Below are 21,681 nucleotides of genomic sequence, written 5' to 3'. Positions count from 1 at the left end.
ATTCGGCAAATATAACTTTCATAGAAATATGTGTTCATCCTTATCCTTCTCCAATCTCCATCATCAGATCCTTATTGAATTTTCCCAACCATTTATCTTCTAACAAACTTTGACTCATGCCTCAGACCATTTGAAACTTTTCAAATTTCCATCAAAAGTCGGCTTTAGATTCGAATTCTCCAAACTTGTTTATCCAGGTGTTACTTGATAAACATAACATTTACTTGGGTAATATAGAACTCGGTTATTAAGAGACTTGTTTGGGCAGTACTGTTTTCTCTTTTTCTTTGCCAATTGCTCAGGCAACACTGCAGTCACTCGGTGAATACAATCTCCCTTCATTAACCTTGTCACTGAGTTAAGCTTGTAATCTTCAATACATTGTAACAATATATGATTGTAAAAATAATCAAACCAACAATACATTATCACTGTCTAACTCATTCAAGTACCCATTGAATACCATACTTATCAATTTTGTCTTCATCATACTTTCACCAATTCCTTTTTATCAATCAAATGATATGACACTCTACTGAGTTAGCATAATGTCTAGCCAACTAAGACTTTGACATCAATGACAATATAACAACTGATATGACTCTTACATACATTCATAACATTACCTATTACATTATCAGTTGGGGCTAACAATCTCCCCCTTCGACATTGATGACAACACATAACATATAATTTTACATTACATAAGATAAAGTTATGAATTGACAACAATACAATTTTTCAGCTCTTGACTTCATTCGGGTTCATCAGATGTTCTCAGTCTATATCTTCAATAGCAACAATCTTCAACATCTTTAACATTTCTCCCCTTAGAATAGGATCTCTTATTTCAGTTTAAGTTTTCAATCTGATATTGTCTCCATCTTCATCTCTATAACAACATCATTTGCTTTAGTCATTCTCTCTCCTTTAGTTATTCTTCCCCCTTTCTTGTTTGGTAGTCTTATCATCATCTATATCATCTCCCATATCATCTCCCCCTTTGACAAAAATGCCAAAGGTCATTATAAATTTCAATGTGAAACTTATAAAACCTCATAGTTATCCTTGTACCTTGCATGTACTGTATACATTAGTTTCATCACAGGCACTTTCATGACTTCAGAAATGCTTCTAAAGTGTGAACTCAACCCTAGTTTACCTCTTAGATACTCAAAAGCATGCTTAGGCAATGACTTGGTAAATATATCAGCAATTTGTTCCTTAGAGTTCACATATTCAAGTCTCACTTGTCTCTCTTGTACTTGTTGCCTCAATTAGCGACATCTGATTGATATGTGCTTTGTTTTTGCATTCATCATCGGATTTTCTGAAATAGTTATGGCACTAGTATTATCACAGTAAATAGTAGTAGGCTCAATTACCCCTTCGCGCATTCCTTCCAACAGTTGCTCAATCCATACAATATTTGAACAATTGATTGCAGCAACAACATATTTAGCTTCAATAGTAGATTGTCAAATACAACTCCATTTCTTGCTTATCCATGTTATCAATTTTTCTCCTAAAAAGAAAGCTCAGTTACTTGTGGTTTTTCTATCATCAACATTTCCAACGCAATCAACATCCATGTAGACTTTAAGATTAAAGTCATCATTTTGTTTATAATAGGGGCCATAATCTTTAGTTCCTTTGAGATATCTGAATGTTCTTAGATGAAAACCTTGCAACAATTCCAACAAGAAGGGTAATATCCGGTCTACTATGTTCATCATACTATGACTTTCCAATCATAGATCTGTATTGAGTCTTATTTACCTCACTAGTAGTGTATTCTTTTGTTAATTTCACTCTAGTAACCATAGGTGTACCGATTGGCTTAGACTCATCCATCTCAAATGTCTTCAAGATTTCGTTCACATGCTTAGGCTGAGTCACATATATACCTTTCTTTGTTTCATAGACTTGTAATCCAATGAATTTTTTAACTCACCAAACATAGACATCTCAAATTCAGTACTTATTTGTTCAACAAATGTCTTATTCAACATGTCATTTCAACCAAATATTATGTCATCAACAAATATTTCAGCAATCGCACCATATCTTTCACTTCATTTTTCAAATATAGATTAGTGTTTTCACTTGTTCGAACAAATCCAATCTTAATTAGATAAGAATGTAACCTTTCATACCATGCTCTTGGGGCTTGTTTCAGTCCATACAATGCTTTGTTCAAGTTGCAGACCATGTTCTTCTTTTTAGGTTCAATGACACCTTTAGGTTGTTCAATAAATACTTCCTCCTCAAGTATCCTCTTCAGAAATGCAGATTTTACATCCATCTGATATACTTTGAACTTTTTGTATGTAGCATAAGCCAACAATGTTCTTACTCCTTCCAATCTTGCTATAGGGGCACAAGTTTCACCATAATCAATTCCTTCTTGTGCATAACCTTTGCAAACTAATCTTGCCTTGTTCCTGACCACTTCTCCATTCTCATTTAACTTGTTTCTAAAAATTTATTTGGTTCCAATCACATTTTTTTCAGTTATGTTTAGTTAACATAAAGTCTTTTCAGACAACTTCATCCATATAATTGTTTTATTGGATTTGTAGATAACTGTCTTTTATTACCATTCTCAACACAAAAGTTATTGAATTCAATAGACATAAATTCATCACCTCTATAAGATCTTAAACATTTCAAAGAGTTACCAGTTTCCTTTTCAATTCTAGCTTTATACCATTTGAACATATCAAAAGCATGTGATTTCACCTTTATGAACATTACAGTTATTGATTATATGCAGTTAAATTCAGTCGATGTTCAATTTTTATTTTGCATCCATTTGGTGGGATTGAAGAGGAGATATTGACTTGAAAACCTGTTGGCTAAAATTTTTGTGTCACTGACTACGACTTACAAAATTGTGACTTTAGGAAACATTTCATCAAATTTTTCTCTCCTCTTAGCAATAGGGGAGTCTTTCTTCTTACAGTAAGTGGCTTCAATAGGAACTTAACTGAAATTACAAAAAGGATGGTTCTCTAAATCAATTCCTCTTTTTTTCAGAAATGATTTGCATACAACTATAACTTTCCAACTTAACAAAAAAATGCTTTATTGCTACGATAATATCAATGACTTAGGAATTGACGTAAGAACAACACCAGGGGTTGTAGCTTACACTTTAAATTTTGTAAAACAAAAATAGGAACCCAAAGTATCTTGCATATGTCTCGAATGAAGACTCAAACAGATTAACTTGTAAGACAGAAAGTCTCTTATTAGATACTATCAAATTCCCAAAGTCTTCAAATCTAAGTGATTATAGCCACTATCATCTATTAAAATTTGTCTTCCTATAGGTCAAAGTCTTCAAAAGTTCAAATTTGTTCTGAACGCAATAGGCAGTTCAAAGTCTACACAATTAAATTCAAATCCCTCTTGACCAAGGCTCCAAAACTCACAATCAATATTCAGAAAATGTTGTCACATAACACTTTGAATCAACACAAAGTTTGAAAGCAAGTTGCCTCTTTTATTGATAACAATTTAGATTTACATCCAACCACAAAGTCTTAGAGTGCACATATAAACTTATAGAATTTTTTTGCCTTGCCAAAAGATGATTATATACAATAAGCTCCCTCCTTTATATAGAAAAATAGGAGAGAGAAAGGTGGGGGAAAAAAGTGGAAATTCTCAACTACCTTTACTTATTCTCTAACAAACTTCTAAATAACTAATTTGACTTATTCAAAGTTGCATGCCTAATACGATTGCAACTTGATTACATGTTACAACTTTGCATGTGATATTATCACATGCAATTACATCTTGTTTTTTCATCACATATAATATGTCAATTACAAATTACAAATACATGAAAAAGTTCTAAGTGCCTTACACAACACAAATTCCATTACATCAAGCTTTATTGGTCTTCATGCTAGTACAAGACGACCAATGTTTTACGATTGTTGTACTCAGGTTTGGTGGAAGCATCTCGAACTAGAATATGAATATGCATCCTTAATTGTTATGTTGAGTGTTCATTGACCTTTTAAAGCTTGAAAGCACTCTATGCTTGTAATCATTTTCCCACCTCTTTGTTGGCTCCATCATGTGATCATGCTTGTTTCGTGTCTTCTTTTCATCTTTGCATGTATAAAACCAACTCTTTAAATAGGGGAAAAGCTTAGAAATAGGGTTGTTTTGGGAGCATTGCATATGGAATACGGCTGGAAACTTTTAGGACAGTGAATGGGTAACTATGTTTAAGCTCAAAGTATGTGCTTATATGGCGGAAAATTTCAAAAATGGGGTTTTGGTGGTCAAAAGAAGGTGCAAGCAGAAAGATTTAAGTTATGCAACTGAAGGACGAATGAATAGCAATTGGGCAACATATGAGAGGCATAACACGCTTTTATAAATGCAACTCATGATATTTTATCTAGCAAGCATATGGAAAATACTTTCAATCATAGGGAAGCCATATGGAGGTTCATGAAATGCATGATGCTCGGATTTATACTTGCGTTTGCATGAGGGGAAATAAAGAGCCTTTCTTTTTCTTTAGAATGAGATTTTACTCTTGCCTACACATGCAAGTGAGACTTTGCATAGCAACTTAGAGAAGTAGACGAAAGAATAGAAGAAGCAACTTAACGTATACAAAACAAATGCAGATCTGAAAATGAAAATGATGAGACTAGCATACACAACATAACAAATATGTACAACAAAAACCTAAAGAAAAATAACAAGGAATCAAACCTTTTTCTCAAGAAGCAAGAGAGGAAGTCTTTTTTAAACACTTGTGAACAATCTGAAAATGCAATTAAAGAGATTTCTTGGATTTAGAAAGATTGCAAGGAATTTGGAAAATAGTGTCCAAAGCACATCAAATGATTTAAAAGACTTGAATCTAAGCTATTAAGGATAGGAAATGCCTTCAAACTTACCTTGACCCAAAGACTAGCTATTTCAATGGTCTAAATTGCTCAAAACTAGGGCATTTTTTGAGCAAAAACATGCCCTAGTTGGGTTGAGAAAGAAGAAAACACTCAACAAACTCCCTATTTGAGTAGCCTAGTGTGTTCTTTGGGTGATTTTAGGCAAAAATGGTTCATAGATCATAAAAAATGACCAAGTATTTCTCAAGATATGAGCATTTGAAGGCTGTAAAATCTGTTTGCAATGAAAAACACCTAAGAAAGTGAAGTTTTGAGAGCCAAATACATGTGTTTTTGGGATAAAAATTGCCACTTTTAGGTGTTTGGTAAAAAAGTCTCATGTTATGAAGTAAAAACACACTTTTTGGTTGCATTTACATGTTTAAAACATATGCAATGGCTGAAAAAATCGCCACTTTGGATTTTAATGCACTACAAGCCATAAAAACGGGTTTTTAGAAGCCATTCGCATGTTTAAATGATATGCAAATAGGTCTAAAATCACCACTCTTGCTTAAACACATTTTTAGAATTGAAAAACTTGTTTAAAACTACATGTTATTGCATGAAAAAGCACTGCTTATGATCTTCAAGTGAAAAATGGGTGTTTTCAATGCATATACATGTTCCTTTACCATTTAAAATCCATGTAACGGAGTCAAAATTTGCCACTTCTAGTTTTGGCTTATAGAAATGGGTTTTCTTTTACAAAAAACATATGCAATAGGGTAAAAAAAAACACCACTTTTGGTTTACTTAACTGAAAGCCCACTTAAAACATGTATATAAAATTATAAATGTTATAATAGCATGTAAATTGATCTCAAAAGTCCACTTAAGTGACAATTTTAAAAATGCGTATGTAATAGGTTTGAAAAACTCCACTTAAATGCATTAAAACATTAAAATGAACTTATATGTGCAACATGTGTAAATGGATTTAAAATCTCCACTTATATTGATTTAGTTTTCAATATGCAAAAGCATATTAAAAACCCATTATACACATTAAAATGTCTCATTACATTTAAAAAGTGCACTTCAGTGATGTTGGGACAAATATTTTATTGGAAGTGGGTTTTCATAAAGTGATTTGCATGTTGATATATGCAATGAATAATAAAAACCCTAGTGAAATGCATTTAAGATGTCTTTTGTAGTTAAATTTAATATTTAACTATAGTTGTCAATAAAGTAACATGAAAAATATAGGCTTGAAATATGCTAATTTCATAAAACATTAAAAACTATTGTCAAATCAACTCAAAATGAGTTGAGATTTGAAAATGGACCACAAATTCCACTTTAAATGTTAAATAAAAAATTATATTATACTTTTACTAATAAAAAACCCACTTTTATGAGGTATTTAAATCGAGATATGTAGTTGCCCTGAAAATCCCCACTGTTTCCTTTATAACTTGAGCTAGACATCTCTGATTTTGACCTAAGTTAGGTCAAAATGACTAGAATTCCGAGGACTATTCACCTAAAGGAAAAACAAGACTAAAAACTCTCAGTTGTCTAGCAGTGGGGACATACATGATTGACCACAATAGTCTAAAATACTTATTGGAACAAAAAGAGGCTAGTGAGCGTAAACATGAATGGATTTGCGACATACAATCATATTATCTTGACATAGAAGACGTGCAAGGTAAGAAGAATGTTGTTGTTGATGCCTTTTCAAGGAGGCCTAGAACTGCTACCCTATGTTCCTTGAGTGAGATTTCATCGGATTGGAAGTCTCAACCATTGGGTGAGTATTCCAAGCATCAGCTCACATGCGAGATTAAGGATGGTTTGGTTCAGGATGAGAGATATGACTGATGATGTTATATGGTACAAGAGCATAACTTACTTCAAAACCATATATAGCTCTATATGGGTAGCATATAGCATCATCGTATAAAGCTTATGAGCCTTGTAAAAGCATATATAGCTCTAATTGGTGCCTTCCAACCTCCCAAAGTTTATTTCCTTTTTGCAACCCTCCCACTAAATTTGTTGTTGAAGTCAATCCCAAGGTATTTTTGTGCAATTACTATTTCAAGTGCGTTGGATTTAAAGTAGAACTTATGTTGGTTCTGCTTTCTGCTGTTCGAGAAAATCATGATTTGGGTCTTGATGATAGACTTACAGATTCTCACTTCTCTACAAAAATGTTCAAGGGCATCTAAGTGCTCTTCCCACCAATGAGTTGATTCAGCAATCAAAGTAGGGTCATCTGCATATAAAAGAAGCTTTAAAACAAATTCTACCAAATTGACACCATCTCCCCTTTGCCAATTCAACCACTTCAAGCTTTTCAATATATGAAGTTCAAACCAAAGAATGTAGGAAATAAAGGGAACCCTTGCCTGACACCAATGTCACTTCTAAGGCTTTCCAAAATCACTGCCGAAGTTCTGGTTGGCTTTAACTTCTTCATAAGTCAATGGACTTGAACAAGTTTATGCCAGAAGTTCATTTTTTATTTTCTTACAGTTCAAGGCTAAAGTGTAGTTTGGGTTGTCTTTCTTTTTTATTGCTTTAATTTTTTTCCTTTGAGATTTTAATAACATGTTATATTTCTACAGCAATCTCGTGTTATGTTCCAAAGGAGGTTGCTCTATGTGATTATAATTTGCGATTCCACATTTTAAGGTGACCTTATACATAGTTTTCTTATGCATTATTAGTTTCATTTTTAGAAGGGTTCTTGAATTTGCTTAAAACTATTTTTCATGTCTGATGATAGTTCTAGGGTTGAAAATATGTTTTCGTGCATTGATGAATATATCTTTGTTAATGGGAAGGCTATATCTGTGCAGAGAGATCCTTATCCTTATTAGTATTTGTCATATGTTTTCAATTTTGAATGGCTGTTATGTTTTTTTTCTCCACTCTATTATGCACATGCAGATCTTTTAACTACAATTTAGAAATTATATGATCTATTTTTCCAGCATTAGATACATTCCTGTTCATATTTCAGAAATAAGTATTGACCGGTCAGTTGCTTGTAGTTCAGAGCATGCAGTATTTTGTAATTAATGTTTCTTACAGATGCATTTTTTGCCTTTCTGTTGTGACTGCCTTTTTACTTGCTTCTGTAAAATAGAAACCTGTATGAGGTTGGGATTTGAACTTTATATGATACTCTCATCTATGTATTCTTCTGAAAAATTAATCAAGTTTTGTCAATATTTTGTAGCTATGCAGATGCAAGTGGGTCTGGCAAGGATGTCTATGCATATGTAAGTAATGGCTGCTAATTAGAAGTAGTATTGTTACTTGTGTGTAATCATATTCTGTTTTCGAGCAGCTCTATTTTGATGAAAGATATAACAATGTATAGATTGTTCAGGTGAAATCAATTGGAAAGTTCAAGGAAACAAAACGGACTGAAGGCATCTCAACATCGGACATCATAATGAGGATACTGAAAGACTACAACCAATATGTGATGCGTAATCTTGCACGTGGTTATTCAAGGAAAGATCTTGGAGTTAGTTATGTTAAGGTTAGAGGGAACTAATGTGCTCTTGAGATGTGATTTGCTTGTTCACAAATTTATTTTATCCAGGTAGTGTGCTCTGTGAATGAATGCTGTAGATGCCAACAATTAAGCCATTTCCCACACGTTTGCCTATCTTCATTGCATTTCTGAATACAACAGGCTTAGCAAAGTTCCAGGTTGAATGATTTCCTTACAAACTATTGTCAAGGAAATAACTACCTACATTGTGTTGTTTCTTTTTGCTTAATTTAAATTTTTAATATTAATTTCAGTATTCTTCAAGTATGAAGAAAACAACTGGATCCCTGTTAAACGCACCAAGCTTTGTTCAACTATTGAGAAATTGGCCAGTTAAACCCAAGAAATTCTATGACCAGGTTTATAGTTTTCGTGCTTGTATATTCAGCCTATGCTATATACTTCCATGCCTTTACTTACCTTAACCATACTTTTGATATCAACCTATTGCTTGACCAGGTTAGTGGTTGCTGTATATTTCTGACTTGAAATTGATTGGTTCTCATCATTATTTTCTATGATCCACAATTACCAATTGTATTTCAGTTGTCAGCATGATATTCAGATTTAAATCTGTTGTTGCTTTAATTTTTTTTTGACTTAAACTATTAGTAAATAATGAGATTCATTTGTTCTTGCGTGGAATTCTTCTTGTCTCAAAGAAGCTAGATGAAACTCACATGGAACCCAGTTTATTAGGAAAAATAGTTGAGTCGGTGCAATATATTTTTACTGAGTAAATTGGCATTGGTTTTTAAGACTAAATTTACTCTAATAGTATTATGGGCCTTCATGTCACTATTCAGTTGTGAAACTGTGGACTTTATTCAGAATCAATTATTTTACTAACCCATCTGTTTGTAGGAAAAACAATTGAAAGTTAACATGAGTATAAGCAAACTACAGCAGAAAGTGAAGGAACAGCAGGAGCGTGTGGGACAAAGGGTATTTTCTTCCTAAGAATTTTTTTTCATCTTTTCATTGTTTCTCATTCAGTTTACAATTTGTTGCCTGAGACAAGGATCTCATTGAGCATTTTGTGTACATTTATTGAGTAGCTTATTTTCTGCTTTTTTGATCTCTTTAATTGCTGAGCAGTTACACAAGTCTCGATTTACTCAACGTTATACAATGATCTTGAGATATTGATGATTGCTTGCTTCTTGTAAATGTAGTTGCATACCGTTGCCGAAACAGCTGATATGCATCATCGTGAGTGGGTTGAAAATGCGGATCGATTGGTAGCTGGTTTTCTTGAGAAGTTTGAAGAGCACTGTCACTCAATGGTGAGTAATAAGTATTTTAATACCTTATGATAGATGCTATATTGTCCATTTCAGTTTTTTTTGGTAGACCTTGTTTTTCTAAAGGCTATGTACCACTGAATTTTCTAATGATCACGTCATAACTCATAACCAGGATTATATGTAGAGATTAGATCTTTTACTAGAGTTAGGGACATGTCATTTCTTTTAATTGATGAAGAGCCAACATGACATGCATTTGGGTTCGGAGAACATGTGTTTTTTTACTTTAAAAATCATCAATTAGTGGTGGCAATCATTGTGTGTTGGAACTGTAGTGCATGTAAGTCAATGAAATTTTGAGGAAGACTTCAATATCAACCATAGGATAGTTTCCAAAGAGAAGCACAAGGCCTATGTGTCGTATTCAAAATGTTTTCTCCATCGTTGGTGCAATCACGACGAAGGGTTTAGTGATGAACACTCCAACAGTGCAGCCTTGTTATAAATATTGACAAGATTTAAACACGAAAAACAAAATAAACTTGATATGAATTGGGACAGATTTTTCTTTTCATATCTTGAAACACATTGATAAATTTTTTACAAGTTTTTACAATTAGCAGTGAGCCTAGTCCTTGAAATACAATGAAACAACAAGCACAATTAGAAGTCTTCAAATCTCATATAAAATATTCTGCTCTCTGGTCCTTTGAACTTTTGAATCTGCTACGGAAGTTGATCAAGTGCTAGGCTTAACTAACTCCCCGAGTACTTTTACAATGTAGAATGATTCTTCTTTTGTAGCAAGTGCAAGCAATTTAAAGATATAATGATGTCCAGCCTCGATGTAAGTATTAGAACTCAAGGTTATCATAGTCTTAAAATATTGTCATATGACACAGATGTGTGGCAATAGCTTGATTATATCTTCTGTAAACAATCTGACAACTCACATCCCATTAGCTAGTGATAAAACACTTACTGATAATGTGGCATGATAGAATATGATAAGATTAAGCTTTGATATCATTTTGAAAGCTCAGTGCTCAATATGTGATACCACATAATAAAAAGATTGTTTAGATCCTAATAAGTTATTTTGCAGAAAATTGATGACTAGCAAGAATGAACCATTTCAGTATGAATTATGAATTGACCTATCTATTGGACGACTATGACAAAGGTTATTCTAAGTAAACCAAAAAAGAAATAACTTATTTTTGAGTGATGGAAGATTGCTATTACAACTTGGATTCTCTTGCACTAGAGATATCCCGAGTAATTAAAAAGTGACTCATTTTGATTCAGCTAAAGGAAAACTAAAATGGTTTGCCTCAATTACATATACTTGTCTTCAATGATTCAATCAACCTTATCTTCCATTTCATACTTCTTATTTCTAGTACTCTATGAACTGTAATATCTAGTGTTTTTTTAAATTTCTATGGCTCCTTATTATCACATATGTATGATGATAATTTTATCCTTTCTATAAAAACAATTATGGTATAAAAGTCAGTTTAAAAAAATATTGTTGTACACCTTTGAAGCTTCCCTTCGATTGGGTATACATGACTAGTATGTTGGATGTTTTTGGTATGCGACTTGAATTATTTTTGTTGAACTATGAATTCCAATTAGAGTTTATTTTTTCTATTTCAGAAGTGAAAGGTCTTCCCTATTTGGCTTTGCAGTTTCAATGGGACTGATACCTCACCCTATTTTTCTTTGTTGTATAGTTTCAATTTGGCAAATTTGAAGCACTCTTGTATTTATGTTTCTGATAATTAATACAATTTGTGGCAATGTCTAGTTCTTAGCACTGTTCTCCATGTTCTTGTGTGAAATTATTTCTTTAGTAATCTATTAGCAATTGTCAACATACCAAACACTGAGTTGAAGTTGTGGGTTTCCTCTTGTTGCTGTACTCCCATCGTACACTTGGCTGCCACACACCCTCCGACCTCTCCTCGTTTCACCATATGCCAACTTCCTTTCTCACTGAACACCATTCACTAAACCATGCTATACATCATTAGCTTTTCCCTTCCATCGTACGACCCTATCTCCCCTCTTGTTGTATACCCTTCACCATACACCCTATTTCCTTTATTCCCCATCGTATGACGACACTAGGTTATCCTACTGTAAGCCCAATCTATTTGACTTCACCATATGGTATACAGTACACCTTCACTCTTCACCACATCGATGACTCTCTAACTCTGTATAGTTCACCTTGCTTCATTGCATAGCATTGGGCAATATCGTATGACTAGTCGAACTCTACATGGGCTCTATAGCCTCCCTCTGTAGGGATTAATACAATAGTTTCTTTGCCACCCAACTATTCAAGTTTGTTTCAGATGTTCTGTAATAGAGGGTCATTATAGTGGTGAAAAGGCTAGTGATCTTGCCATCCTGTTGGGATGATTGAGAGTTTTTTAATCACACTATGGTGCCCAACAACGATGGATAGTGGTGGTTGAAGTGCTCCAAAAGATTGGCAAAGAGCTCAATGATAGTATTGATCTTTCATTAGATATGTTACCTTCAAAATTTATAAAGAGGATCCTTTCTTTGATTAGGGATGCCTTAAAGTCAACCCAAGTTATTAAGACACCATGACAAGGAAATCAATTTGGCAGTTGCAACATGTATAAGTGAGATCATGAGAATCTCGGCTCCTAGAGCACCACATGATGATAACACCATGATAGAGATATTGCATTTGATCTTTGACAAATTTTAGAGCCTTGATGACATCAATGGTGATCCTTTTGGTTGGAGATCTACAATATTGGAGAATTGCACAAACGTCAATGTAAGTAACCTCTTGTTAGATCTAGTTGCAGACTTGATCCATGATATGTTTTAGCACTTCTTGGTCACAATCAAGGAGTGTCATGATATGAAGGTTTCAGTTGCTATGGAGAGCCTTATGATTTTGTGCATTGAAGAGATGGATGAAATATCCCAACCTATCATATCTATGTTATGGGATGTTTGCAATCTACAATGTGTCCCTTCTAGTGCTGCATGTATAGTGGTCAGTAATGTAGTCAAGCATTGTGAAGAGAAACTAATGTCTCATTGCACAAGTGGTAGAACGTACACAAAAGCAATAAGAATGATGCATTGCATGAGGGGGATGGTGGCATAATCACAAGATCATTCCAGTCACATTTATATCTACATATTTTGCTATTGCACAAACAATTGGAGAACACCTAAGTCTAGATGACAACCAAGAAGGTAAAGATGATGCTTGCATACTTGCCAAGTCATCATTTTGTTAGGGGAGAGTGGATAAATAAAAGGTTAGGCACCTTGCATGCTCATGCCACTAATCCTTTCCATAGACTAGGCCTACAATTGGTTGAGTATTGAGTCTTTCCTTTTATGCAACATGCTATGGAAGTGGTCATTGCTTTTTAAAAAGAATGGCAACCACATGGGACAGACAATATGCAGATGATTTTTGTGGTTCCAGACCATTCTTGATGAGTGATTAAATGGCATGATGATAGGATTATGAGGAGTCCCAAAATTGATATCTTTGAGGATGGACAACAATGAGAGATTTGGGAGAGGCTTTGTGATCTTAGAGATATAATTATTGAATTAAAACTACACAAAATGTTAATTATAATTAGGTTGCTATTTTTCTTTTCTCTTTGAGATAGTGTTATTTAGTATTGTTTCAAGTCAAAGAATAAATTAGATGGAAACATGGTTGAATGTGTCCCAGCGGACCAAGGGATGGAGGTAGGATATCTACTCGAGAGATTGGCTAAAAAATGAACTTTTAGATTAATCGCTAAAATGAATGAAAAGATTGGATAGAAGAAAATATTTTAAGATGAATTTTAGAACCTCAATAGAATCCCCCACTAATCAAGCAAAACACATTTTTTTTCCTCCATAAATCAGCTATTAAATTTGAAATAAATTCATTGATTTCAAAGCATAGCCCTTCATAGAACACAAATGTTGTCTTATAATAATAATAATCCAATGCGAGTACAATTTGATCAACATCAAATAAACATAAGACATAGATTTATGAAACGAATAGGAATTGATTTAACAAAAGATGTTATTGTGCCTTTTACTCTGTTTTTATTCATAAGAGAGCATTTTATTATGGCAAATGAAAAATATACACCAAGGTATGAAAAAATCAAATCAACGTCAACATCTTTTGCATAAATAATGACACAACAAACACACGAGACCATCTCCACTCTTATTAGTTGAATAGAACCTTGTTAGAAAATTTGATATCATAAGGAATGTGCTTGCGATGGCAATATTATAGGAACATTTTGCAAAAACTTATATGAAAGTGATGGTACTGCTCACTCCTCTGATCATTAATCATTTGCAAATATCTTTGAATAGCATAAGAATATGTCATAAGATAATTCAAGCAAAGATAAAAGTCTTGATTACCAAACAAATCATTAGTCATTTAGATCTTCCTACCAAAAGATAGGTGTTAATGGCATGATGGTTTGCATGCATCAGTTAAGGCAAGATAATATTGATAAAGGTGGATAAAGTTATCTTGATGGAGGAGCTAGTGTAGTAAAAGTCTCTTGGAAAAAGAATAGCATGTTTTGAAGGATGCTTAGTTTGTTTACCTATTCAAGAGTTTATATGGATGCAAGTATGATTTTATTTTGGATGCGGTAAGTGATAACAAGATAGATTTATTGTGGGTAATGTGTGATGATTGATCACGATAGTGAAAAGTTTCATCTAATGGCATTCTTCAAAGACCCAATCCAAATACTTGGTCAAGGAAAATACCCCCACTTATGCATTGGGATATGCTTATTATGGGATGAGTGAGGTAGTTTTATAATTCTATTATAGGCAAGAGTGAGTGATTAGTGCTAAACATTAACCGTTAGAAAGTCATGCTAAGTGATTTAATTTTTATTATGGAAATAATTTATTATAGAGAGATGGAAATAGATAACCAACTAGAATTAAATAAATAATGGAGAAAACCTACTATACATGGTGTTGATAAGTGGATTTTCGCTATGATACTTAAGTGCCACCAAAATGATTCTCTCCCCAAGAAAATTATTTATCTTTGCTTTTTAAAAGAAAAAAACTTTTTTCTTTTTTGGATATCAAACATAACACATATTTGCTAGGTTTTCTTTATGATGGTATTTTTAGAAGATAATGGATGCATGACAAGAGATGGACAAAGGAATCAAGCACGTAGTTCCTTGGATGGTATCCTTAGCAGAAGTGCTATTATAGACCATCACGGTAGAAGTTACTCTCATGCATTTTTGGATGAGAGGGATAGAAGGCGGGAAGATAGATGTTGGACAATGGATAGGGTGTAGGAGGAATTGCGTATGAGTGGATGGAAATGTTGGCACATACAGTGGTGGAGTGAAGGAAAAATGAATTTAGGATTTTCATTTTTTTGATGGAGGAGTGGATGTGCATTTTACAACATAAGAATTCAAAATAGATTTGAAAGGTTGGAGATTTTTTAGATATAGGAATGAAGTTTTTCGAATAGCAATTTTAGATGCCAATTTTGATTTTTCTTTGGGAAGCATTGCTTCATTAGCATCTTGTGATTCCACATAGTTTCTTATTTTTATTTTTGCTTGATGGGCATTTCTAACCTTTTGGGTGTTTCTTTTCTTCTTTGGGATCAAATTTCACTTTATTTTTGTATGTCTTTTATATGGAATTTTTCATCTTTGAAATTTTTGTAGATTTTTGGACTTACTGATTTTGTGATTGGCATCTAAATTTCTTGCAGGAGTAGTGGGTTTCATGGATGAATAGGAGTGGTTTTGAGTTATTTTGAATGGTTTGATGTCGGTGAATTGTTGGGAGGCTTTAAATGATGTGTCTTTAATGATATTTGATTTACAACAAGGTACATGGTATGTGAGCTAGACATGATATCCATAGTAGGACCTAAGATGGATGATAGGGATGAAGGATTTGATTGTGTGATATAGAGACCCAAAACATTTTGAGGATGGAAAATGTATATGTTTGGATCTGGATGAAGGGATGTGGGATTTAGGAGGGATGCCAATGTTTTGATAGTGAGCTATGTATCCAAGACCATGGTAATTGGGATTTTTTTAAACAAAAGGGATCATAATATAACCTTATAATGAAGGCTTGGCCCTTTACCTTGATAATGCATGTTTTGACATTATTTGACCAGTAGGATACTTCTTACTTTTGAATTAAGATGCAAGTCTTTTTTGAATAGGATACAAAATGGAAGAAACGATAAGATCATGAATTAAATTGAATTAAATGAAGGCAGAGGAACCTCTCTTGTAAAGGGTTTAAGAACAACATGGATAAAGGTGATGGGATCTTGAGGAGGACTAGGATTGCGAGGAGAATTATGAGGGATGTTAGGATCTTGAGATGAGGACTAGGGTCCATTTGGTTGCAAGAATTGCAAAATGCTGGATTTTGCAATACTAGATTTAGCTTAATTCTAGAATTTGCAAATCCGAAAAAAGGGTTTCTAGAGTATGGTTGGACCTGTTTGGTTCACCTAGAAAATGATTGGAAAGATGTATTTTTTGTATTTGATTTCTAAAATTGAAATTAACTTCACATCTCTCACACGTCTTTTATATATTTTTTAAAATCTAGCATGTGGACATCATTAACACAAATGTTTTGCAACAGACACAGAAATATTCAAACAATTTAAAAATTACAGATCAGAACAAAACAAAGGGCCTCAGACAACAGCAAAGAGAGCTAAAATCCACAACTATTTTTAATTTCTTCTAGATTATTTAGAGTGAGATTCTTGTGCTATTCTGGTTTGTGTCATTACCTAAATCCATTCCTCTCATGAAGTTTAATCTGACAATTCCATGCAATCAAAACTTCAAAAAAAAATCGATCAACAATGAAATTTCATGATGTCAATTTACAACATTCCTTCTATGTAGTACACAATCAACATTTCCAGAGGTTGTACCAACAATCATGACTTGCAGAGGCACAAAACCTTGCCATTATTTTCTTATAATCAAATTTACCAAATACAAAATTTCAATGCATTTAAAATAAATATTAGACCAATCATTCCCAGCTGGAAAAAAACACTTTGTCCAATGATTCTATGAAATCTTGAACTTTGAAAATCTGCAACCACTACAAAAAGAAAAGTGGAAAACCAAAAATGATGGGAGTAGGGTAAATGTGGGCATCATTTGTCAAATTTGATTTATAAAAAATGGGAATTAGAATTGGTTTTCCAATTTAACCTTTTTACATGGAAGATTGGTATGCTCATTTTGGGTTTAAATAGAATTCCAAAATTCCAATTCTAGTTTTCTATTAACACAGAATTTGGGAATTTGAGTATTGGAAAATTCCAATTCTGGTCCAATTCCAAGAACCAAATTGACCCTAAGGGCTTGTTTGGTAGCAAGGATAGGAATTGACAATTGGGAATTGTTATTCTAGAATTGCTACTCCATTCATAAAGAAAACAGGTTTTGAAGGTCCCGTGAAGGCTGAAACCCTTTACAAATCAGGAAAGATATTCGATAAAAGCCCATAACAACATAAGGACAGCAAACAAAAAGTCCAGCAAAAAAGACTATCAATAGATTGACAGTCAGAAACAACAAAACAAAAACTAACAAGACAAAGAGAACATTAATCCATATTCATAAAGAGATTCGTGGCCTCCTTCTCTAGTATGTCCATCTTCCTAGCAGCCTCTTTGATCTCTGTGAGCTCATTGTTGTACTCTGAGGCTTTCTTCTTCTTGTTGGCTCTTGTCCTTTTCCCCAGGCCTTCAGTCTCTGCCCCAGTGCCACCTTCCTCTACTATGATCATCGCCTTTTTCATTCCAATAGCTTCCAGTCTAGTGATAAGAGCCTTTAGGTTTTCATTGGAAGCCTTGAGGATATCGTAGTTCTGATTAGCTATGCCCCACAGATTAGATTGAGTAGCTATTCTAGAAGTGTTATTGCAGAATAGGAATTTGAATTCTCTGTTTGGTTACACAAAATAGAAATTAGAATTCACCCACCCAAAAGCCATTAACGCTCTTCAAAATGATTGAATCATCTGAATTGATATCTTCCAATCAAACCCTATTCTTGGATAAACTGGAAGAAAGCCCACTGGGGATTGAATCCAACCGACATTTACAGAGAGCGCCACCATACATCGATAGTTATCTAAAACTTGGCATGAAAAGAAAGAAATCCCTATCTACCATATCTGTATTTGGCTCCTCCATGCATTGCTTGCTCCAAATCAAATCAACAGTGAGCAACTTTGCACTTTTCTTGAAACCCCCAATCTATGCAATCTGGCATTTCACAGTGCCTCCAGCCATGAGATCCACAACCGAAACCCTTAGTCCATCGGGCTCCTTCCACAAAGCTTCTATTCAACTACAGTACTATTTGTATTTGAAGAAAATTGATATCTCTAATGCCTGCATCACTGGAATCACAACTTTCACATACCTGCAACCTCTCCTTTGATCAAGATAGAGCAGCCCGAGTATCATTTCGGATTTCAAATTTTGATTAAATATTAAACAGAAAAACAGGAATAGGAATTGCTATTCCAATAACATGTATTTTGGTGGAATCAACAAATGCTTGTTTTGGGTCAAAATGGGAATAAGAATTCCAATTCCCAACTCCAATTTGACACAACCAAAGTGAGAATTAATTTTCTTAGGAATTTGTTGATTCCTATTCCACTTCAATTCCAACAACTAAACGGGTCCTAAAGAACTATGATATGTAGACAAAGGGATACTTTAATCTTGACTTTGAAGACAATCCTGGGTGGAGTGGAAAATGTATTTTGCTTTTGATTTAATGTGGGATGATTAGATGGGGTAGAAGTGACATCATGATTTTGCTTATGGATGGAACTTAGGGGGTTCTTTTCTCTTGCAATGGAAGGAGATCATCTTGGATGGAATGAAAAGGGATTACGAGATTAGGGTGAGATTTTAGAAAGATATTGGTCAACAATTAGATGAAATGGGAGAGCTTTGATGTCTTTATATTGATTCATTTTATGACTTGTTTTTTCATTCTTCGTACTATCTTCTTTACATAGATCCTATTCTAATGGAGGGATATGAATTTGGATACGTATAAGGGATTTTGGTATGGAGTAGATATTTTGATAAGATAGGTATAGATTTGAGATAGAACTCAGTGGAGTAAGTTTAATGCACAACTTTTATGTATCATAGAAGGGATTTGTAGAATTAAATGGACTATTTTAGATTTCATGATTGTCTATTGTGGATAGCCCCTTGGAATAAGGTTGTAGAAAGGCTTCATTTTTTAGGGAGTTAATTTGATGGAGATGGTGTGCATTGTTGTTGTGAAACTTTAGGGTATGAATGATTGGTGTAAGAAATCAAGGCTACATGTTGGGCTCTTTCCTCTAGATAACCTATTTAGTGTTGAAGGAGGACATGTTATGGCCCCAAGGGATGTGAATGTTTTGGAATGAGCCATTTGTAGACATAGGTGGATGATTTTGATTATACCTGGAATAAGTGTCTTGGCATATGTCTAATTTCTGATTATGTGAGTTATTGGGATGTTATTCAATACTAATGTCACCTTCATTTACAAGGTCCAAAATGTTTATTTTTATTTTTATTTTGTGGAGTTCGGGGTTTTATGTCCTTTGGTCCCATGGTATCCATAAATGCTGTGTCTTTTCACCTTGGTTTCTTGATTTGATGTTTATAATGAATAGTTTGAGATAATGTGATGATATTTGGCTAGAACAATTGTTGAACATGTCAAATAATTTGTTTTTTTTTGGGGGGGTGGGGGTGGGATCAATTATTCCCACAAAATTTAAAACTTTTCAATAGTCAGTGAATATTCAACAAATATTAACCACCACTTGCGATCTGTCTGCTAAAGCACAAGAAATAATCAACGCAAAGATAACCATGAAAGCACAAAGACACTGCCACCATCAATTTTATGTGGAAACTTAATTTGGGAAAACCACAGAGAAGCTGATTTCATGAAATGAAAGATACCTGTTAATGAGACATCGACTAAAGTGACTTTTACAGTAAGGGCTAACTATTGGAAATGCTCACAACAATATGAAGAGGGTTATTATTGGTAGGTTTCATTGCCAGTGTGGCTACTACCCAGAACTGCAGTAGAGGATTCCCTACCTATTTAAAGAGCATATAACCAGTATATGAAAGATGAAAGTAAAATATACAATATAATGATTGATGCTCTGCAACACAATCTGCTACTACCTGCACCTCCTTGAATCAATTGTCTAAGCCAACTTGCACTTATGACACATATAGGTCACACATAAACAACTATGATTCTTTTAATACACACAAGTTCGCATAACAAGTCACACACATCCATTGTTTGAAATGATGTTTTATTTGTACTGGAAGTCAACTTCAAGCTTATCGGCCAAGACAAATTTGAAATAGGTCTCAATGCTTCTCAAGAAGGCCAATATGTCACAACAATGTCATGAACTTTGGTGCCAATAGTATTGATCAACATGTTACAAAGAGTTGTTGGGACCAAAACATAAATTACACCCTACAAAAGATCAACCCAAAAATCATGATCCGGCAAATGTTGTATGCCACAGATCTGTCAACATTAGGAGGATCTATCATTGAGGTCCAGAATGATAATGCATTTAATGCAGAAGCAACGGTAAACCCAAGAAATGAAGTGCAAAGTTATTAGTATAGAAAAAACAATGTGCAGCCAATACATCAATACGCATAAGTACACAACCACCAATTGATACAGAGGCCAAAGACAATCATCGACCTCATAATCCAACAATCTCCCCCTTTGCCATTGATGGCAATATTCATCAATAACAAAACACATAAAAATCTCCCCCTTTGACAACAATGCAAAGGGCCAGGAAAAAAACACTACTCCCCCTCGCTAACATACTCTACTGTTAATATTGTAACTGCAGTTGGATTGAACTGATCTAGAGGCGATCCTTTTATGGATATTGGTTAAACATCATCGCAATTGGTTAGTCATCAACTAGAAAAACTCTCCCTCACACACGCACATGGTTATATATTATTGTTAATATATCGTCTAATGGGGATCAACTTACAATTAAGATGTCTCCTCTACTCATATTTATATACATTTGAATCTGCACTTGGAACACACAGAAATAAGGAGAAGTGTTATTACATTTTCAGTAATCATTTCCCTCATCATGGTATCAGAGCAGGCAAATCCCAAGCCTGTTAGTAATAAGGGCAATAATTTGATGAGTCTTTGAAGCTGTGATCGCTCCCTCTGTCTAGAGTTGCAGTTGTCAATTCTTCAATAAGCAAGAATTATAACTGAATGTTATACCCAAATTGTTTGGCCTAAGGCGTTATTGAATAGTTTGTGTTAAGGGTGTGGTCACACGAGTGTGTAGTAAGAGACATACCAATTTGTTTTGTTAATTAAGGTGAATCAATTGCAGAGAAGGCTTTGGAGACTTCAATATAGAACCGATTCACATTGTTGATAACCTCTACGAATAGAATTGCAGGAATCGATTATACAAGATTCAAAGGAGAATACAATCTCCCCCTCCTTGTGAATTCCCTGAAGACATGCGTGTGAAACATGTATTTGGTAAATATTTGGGGAGGGACTGCATGATTGCAATGAAGAGAAGCGGAAGAAACCATATCAGATGGATATATTGCTAGCAACGTGTTTACAAATATTTGTTCCCGAAGTGGTATCCATAATATTAAAATGCCGAACGATGAGTTTCCTTATTTCACTGCGCGTGGATTTGGAGTTTGGCAATGAAATAACCATAATATAATTGACGGTTGCTTCTCACCAGTTCTTGAAATATTATATATGGATTAGGAAAACAACGAAATTATCTATTCTAATTTTTATATGGTACATCTTTGATATCAAAG

The 21,681-nt window shown here is 34.0% G+C and overlaps 1 protein-coding gene across 8 annotated transcripts in view; it reads left to right on the top strand.

The window, feature by feature from the left end:
- Positions 1–21,681, top strand: part of LOC149535282 (choline-phosphate cytidylyltransferase 2-like) — a 178,561-nt gene that overhangs the window by 146,173 nt on the left and 10,707 nt on the right. For 4 of the 8 annotated variants that reach the window (XM_089804691.1, XM_089804687.1, XM_089804693.1 and 1 more), the window contains 4 exons: positions 8,122–8,164; positions 8,275–8,430; positions 9,310–9,390; positions 9,621–9,731. In XM_089804691.1, the coding sequence (XP_089660817.1) occupies positions 8,122–8,164; positions 8,275–8,430; positions 9,310–9,390; positions 9,621–9,731 (391 nt within the window). Of the gene's footprint in view, positions 1–8,121; positions 8,165–8,265; positions 8,431–9,309; positions 9,391–9,620; positions 9,732–21,681 lie in introns of all 8 variants that reach the window. The other 4 variants (XM_089804689.1, XM_089804686.1, XM_089804688.1 and 1 more) reach the window with 1 other exon arrangement.

Source organism: Cupressus sempervirens, chromosome 10 (genome assembly GCF_028749045.1).
Source record: "Cupressus sempervirens isolate cs-2001-9-10 chromosome 10, ASM2874904v1, whole genome shotgun sequence".
In the NCBI taxonomy this organism is placed as follows: Eukaryota; Viridiplantae; Streptophyta; class Pinopsida; order Cupressales; family Cupressaceae; genus Cupressus; species Cupressus sempervirens.
The sequence above is the reverse complement of the archived record's forward strand: the minus strand, read 5'-3'. Positions and strand labels throughout refer to the sequence as shown.